This window comes from Sycon ciliatum, chromosome 8 (genome assembly GCF_964019385.1).
Source record: "Sycon ciliatum chromosome 8, ocSycCili1.1, whole genome shotgun sequence".
Lineage (NCBI taxonomy): Eukaryota > Metazoa > Porifera > Calcarea > Leucosolenida > Sycettidae > Sycon > Sycon ciliatum.
The window spans coordinates 31,108,283-31,113,670 of NC_088650.1; the positions used below are offsets into that span (position 1 = coordinate 31,108,283).

The 5,388-nt window shown below is 48.0% G+C and overlaps 2 protein-coding genes across 2 annotated transcripts in view; both read right to left on the reverse strand.

Annotated features, from left to right (window-relative positions):
* Positions 1-1,432, reverse strand: part of LOC135822721 (uncharacterized) — a 4,410-nt gene extending 2,978 nt beyond the window's left edge. The window contains exon 1 of the mRNA XM_065335547.1: positions 1-1,432. This exon is cut by the window's left edge and continues 1,907 nt beyond it. Coding sequence (XP_065191619.1) covers positions 1-1,432 — 1,432 coding nt within the window.
* A 733-nt stretch (positions 1,433-2,165) lies between these two features.
* Positions 2,166-4,893, reverse strand: LOC135822723 (uncharacterized). Its single transcript, XM_065335550.1, has 2 exons — positions 2,344-4,893; positions 2,166-2,245 (listed from the first exon to the last, which is right to left on the reverse strand). Exons 1-2 carry the CDS (start codon positions 4,891-4,893, stop codon positions 2,243-2,245), a joined length of 2,553 nt encoding a protein of 850 aa, XP_065191622.1. The 3' UTR covers positions 2,166-2,242.
* Between the last annotated feature and the right edge of the window lie 495 nt (positions 4,894-5,388).

Below are 5,388 nucleotides of genomic sequence, written 5' to 3' on the forward strand. Positions count from 1 at the left end.
CATCACGCATCGCCTCATAACAAAGTGATGTATGCTCTAAGCACCCAGCCTTTGCAGGCATAAATCCTTTCTGGTTGTCACCATCGAAGAACTTATTGCCTAGCATATGTTTCAAGAGGCGCTTTGCAACTAAGGTGAAAAAGATCTTCCCGGACGTGTTCGCTAGAGCAATCGGTCGGAATTTCGAAGGATCATCAGACACCTCCCCCTTGGCCAGGAGTGTGATACACGCTACCTGCCACTGCCTTGGAATGATCTTGCTCTCCCAAACCCGCCCAAAGATGGTGAAAAGAATGGATTGAAGGGAGGGACAAAGCTTCCAAACTATGTAAGGTATCTTGTCAGGACCCGGTGCAGAGGTGTTGCGACACTTCTTCAAAACATTCTGAAATTCAGTCCATGTAGGGGTCCCCTCATCGACTGGGTGGGTGCAATCCCGGGGCTTCCCTGCACTGGGGCAGGATTCGTACGAAGTGGCACGATCCTGGTCTGCATATGTGTGTTGGAAGTACTCAAAGCAGGTAGTGTCAGAGAAAGTGGGTTTGACATGGTTGGTTGGTTGAAACAATTTCCTTCCGAAGGCATATGGGTCCTTGAGAAAGGCATCCTGGTCCCTCTTGTTCCGGGATCGATCGTCGTACATCTTTTGTTGTTTCAAAAGACGCTTGATTTGTTTTCCAATTGAAAAATACTCATTTCTGAGCGCTGCAGGTACTTCGTCCGGGTTTTTGATCTTACGAAATTGGCGCTTTAAATCACGCCTGTGAGCCCGGAGTTTTTCCACTGCACGGTTTTTATTTGCATTCTTGTGTTTTGGTGGAGGTGGTGGTGGTTTCTGGTCGAAAAACCAGTGAATGAAGTTCTCTAGTTTGTCCAGAGTCTCTTTGATGTTAGTGTTTTTGAGGTATGAGGTTGGGAAATGTTGAGTGAGATGGATCTTCAACTGAGCGTTTATTGTGTGCCATGCCTTGGTGTTTTTGGCTGACGGTAGCAGTAGGGACTGCCGGACTTCTACCTTGTCCATGTCCCGTTGATTCAGGACATGAAGTAAAGACTCATTATGACAGGGAGTGGATTCGTGCGGGATTGTTCGCAATTCATCTCCAGGAGTCATTGTCTGACCTACAGATGGGCTGAAGTGCATTGAATCAATCATGGAAGTCGTCCGACCATCCCCGCTACTGCCGTCTGCTTTGGCTGAGGTGGTTGAAAGTGATTTGTAGACCGGGCAGGTCTGTAGATGTCGTGGCAAGTTTTGTTTCCATTTGAGTTTTCTCAAACAGTGTGGACATGTTGTTTCCCGGTCTGATGGTGTAATGGTTGGTGTACTTGCCTCTAAAGTCATTGGAGTCTCGTGTGGTGGTGATGCAGAGACTGCTGACACAGCTCCAGCCTGCGATGCAGCCAATGTTTTGCATTTGTTAGTCCGCATATGTCGTGCAAGGTTATGTTCTTGTTTGATGGTGGTGTGACATTTCGGACATGTATGATGTTCACCTGTGTCATGCCGTGTACTGGAGTGCTTCCGCTGGCTTGAGGTCAAACCCAACGGATCGTCATATGGCGCAGCAGAATCGTCCAGGGACACAGAGTGTTCGTGTGGTGCGTGCGTAGTGTCTAGGGCTTCATCCTCCTCCCCCTTTCGGAGCCCATGGGTGGCATTTTTCCTATTTGAACTTGAAGCAATTTAAAAGACTCAGGAGAGAGCTAATCTCAAAAGCCTGTGAAAACGCCGAGGCGTAATTTTTGGAACTGGAGTAAGTTACATTTATAAAGACAGGTAAGTCTAACAAATGAGGACTGAGACCTCTACAACAGGGTTTTTACGCCTGAAAGCAGGTGCATGATTTAACAAGCAGGTTGTCAGTCTAGATTTTATGCGCAGATGGAGAAAAAGCGCAGAATTTTTGTAATGAGATGAAAAGCAGAAATAATAAGAAATAATAAGAAAAGATGAAATGAAAGCCTGCTCACAACCCCGCCCAGCCTTGCGAACTGGGTATGGTGGATTAAGAACCCGGTTCAACGCTCGAGCAAGCGCTCTCCACTCAAGGTGTTCACAGCAACTGATAGGAACTCATATGGGGAAATTATAGAAAAGAAATAATAAGATAAAGAGAATAAATTTCAACGCACCTCAATAAACGGAGCCCCACATACAGTACCTCAGAAAAGTGGATCTTCCGACCAGTGTTTTTGTTGACGCCGCAACCAGATGATGTAGCTGCTTCGCAGAGACGTCTTACTGCACAAATTACAAATAAATTTTATTCTTCGATTAGAAAATCCAAGCGCTTTCAGAGCCCTCCGAAGAGAGTCCGGGATGAAACCACGCACACCTACCTCAACCGAAAAAGAAACGACCTGCCACCCGTTTGCTCGGCATTGATCGGCCAGATCCGCATACCGCCTGTCCTTCCGCGAGTTACTGACACTGAATCTGTCCTCAGCACAAACTGTCAACTCCATCCAGAATACAATCCTACGACTCGTAGAGTACAGAACTATATCTGGTCTTAGGGTGGTAAGTGCAACACAGCTAGGGAAAGAAATCTTTGCACTAACTGAGTCGACAAGAAGTTTCCAGTCTGAGGCCGCTGACAGGAGATCAGTCGTAACCAACTTTCGTCTGGGCTGAACGCGAACTGGCTTCTCTCCCGCCTTGCAAAACGAGATGAAGTCAAGCTCATTTGAATTTTCGGTTTGTACGGTGTTTGCAGCAGTGCGGATTCGAATCTCCTCACGCATGTTCCTGACGATGACCCCGAGTACGTTGTCGTGCCTCCAGGTGTAACGTCCCTGGTCCAGCGCTACGCGACAAGCGCCAAGCACGTGGCGCGTAGTACAGGCCCAGGTACGGCACAAACTACAGTACGGATCCACTACGGTGTTTCCCCAACGGCGTAGGTTCGTCGGAGAAGGTAGCACGTCGAGGGTTGATGCGAGAAGAAATTTCAAATCCTTACCAGTACCACCGTACAAAAGGGATTTCCACGAGAGGTCCTGCCACATCACTGATGTCCACTCCAACCACTTGCCTTGCACCTGAAGAGTCTTCAGCCTCAAAATCTGCTCCTGCGCGTTGATCTCCTCAAATGTTTGAAGGAGATCCTTCCTCGGGGGTTTGGAATGCTGCTTCGGAGCACGAGCACCCAACCCTGCACGATGACTTGAAGATGACGGTGGACGGAGAGTCCCTGAACCTACTGATGCCTCTGCACACTCCAGCTCTATTGTCGCCGCATATCGCTTTGTCAGCTTCGCATCCTTACTCCGACGCAGAGTGTACAGCGCCCTCATGCGCGCGTCCCCACTCGATCGAAGAATGTGCCATTTGATGGACTGGCACTTTTTCCACACCGTAGGAAGGTAGTGGAGGCGTAAGCCAAAGCGTTTGCGACTGCCAATAAAAAGAATGGCAGAGTTTGCGCATCGAGGTAGGCCTGACCATTTCTTCAGAAATGGTAAACACATAAAGTGCAGTTCACGTACAAAACCTTGTGTGAGTTCAAGAACCTGGAAAGACCAAGAAAGCTTGGGCACTACAAGATGGTGGTAAAGCCATAGCTTGTGGTGGTCTTGAAGCCAAGAGCCATCTACTTTTTGCATGAGAGATACAGTGAGTTGACGGATGTCTTCCCGCTGGGTCTGCTCAGAGCAATCAGCATGCAGCCTTCGCCCCAGGAACTTGAACTCTGCAGTGTCAATGAAAGCGATCTTCCTCCCTGACATTGTCAGGCAGGGATCGTAAGGTTTGTACCGGCCATCTACAAGCTTTGCTGCACTGCTTTTGCATTTGTGCGGCGCCGCCTGCATACATTGGGTCCACGAGAGAAAGTCCTCCGTGACCGCAATGAGTTTTTGACAACCTGCACTAGATTTGCTATAGAGGCCTAAGTCATCAGCAAAAGCTGTTTGGGACACTTGCAAAGGGGCAGATTTAAAATCATAGGAGAGGCAACTTAATTCAGGGGCTGCAAGTGAGTCCAGCAGAAGCTGGAAACAAATATTGAAAAGGACCGGGGACAAGGGGCACCCCTGGAAAACACCAATGTTGTAATTAAAGGTGGGTGTGTGTGGTTGTACGACGAAAGCGCAAAGACTGTCGTAGTAGGAAAAAATTAATTTCCTGAATTGCAAAGGAAGGCTGTAGTGGGTTAGAGCATACTGTATCAGATTGTGGCGCACTGAACCAAATGCATTCTTCAAATCTATCCACGCAATGCAAATTTGGCGTTTTGCCGTCTTTGCATCACGCATCGCCTCATAACAAAGTGATGTATGCTCTAAGCACCCAGCCTTTGCAGGCATAAATCCTTTCTGGTTGTCACCATCGAAGAACTTATTGCCTAGCATATGTTTCAAGAGGCGCTTTGCAACTAAGGTGAAAAAGATCTTCCCGGACGTGTTCGCTAGAGCAATCGGTCGGAATTTCGAAGGATCATCAGACACCTCCCCCTTGGCCAGGAGTGTGATACACGCTACCTGCCACTGCCTTGGAATGATCTTGCTCTCCCAAACCCGCCCAAAGATGGTGAAAAGAATGGATTGAAGGGAGGGACAAAGCTTCCAAACTATGTAAGGTATCTTGTCAGGACCCGGTGCAGAGGTGTTGCGACACTTCTTCAAAACATTCTGAAATTCAGTCCATGTAGGGGTCCCCTCATCGACTGGGTGGGTGCAATCCCGGGGCTTCCCTGCACTGGGGCAGGATTCGTACGAAGTGGCACGATCCTGGTCTGCATATGTGTGTTGGAAGTACTCAAAGCAGGTAGTGTCAGAGAAAGTGGGTTTGACATGGTTGGTTGGTTGAAACAATTTCTTTCCGAAGGCATATGGGTCCTTGAGAAAGGCATCCTGGTCCCTCTTGTTCCGGGATCGATCGTCGTACATCTTTTGTTGTTTCAAAAGACGCTTGATTTGTTTTCCAATTGAAAAATACTCATTTCTGAGCGCTGCAGGTACTTCGTCCGGGTTTTTGATCTTACGAAATTGCGCTTTAAATCACGCCTGTGAGCCCGGAGTTTTTCCACTGCACGGTTTTTATTTGCATTCTTGTGTTTTGGTGGAGGTGGTGGTGGTTTCTGGTCGAAAAACCAGTGAATGAAGTTCTCTAGTTTGTCCAGAGTCTCTTCGATGTTAGTGTTTTTGAGGTATGAGGTTGGGAAATGTTGAGTGAGATGGATCTTCAACTGAGCGTATATTGTGTGCCATGCCTTGGTGTTTTTGGCTGACGGTAGCAGTAGGGACTGCCGGACTTCTACCTTGTCCATGTCCCGTTGATTCAGGACATGAAGTAAAGACTCATTATGACAGGGAGTGGATGAGAGAGAGAGAGAGAGAGAGAGAGAGAGAGAGAGAGAGAGAGAGAGAGAGAGAGAGAGAGAG

Excerpts from the sequence above, each read along its gene's own strand:
- LOC135822723 (XM_065335550.1), bottom strand. The coding sequence starts at position 4,893 with ATGTACGACGATCGATCCCGGAACAAGAGGGACCAGGATGCCTTTCTC.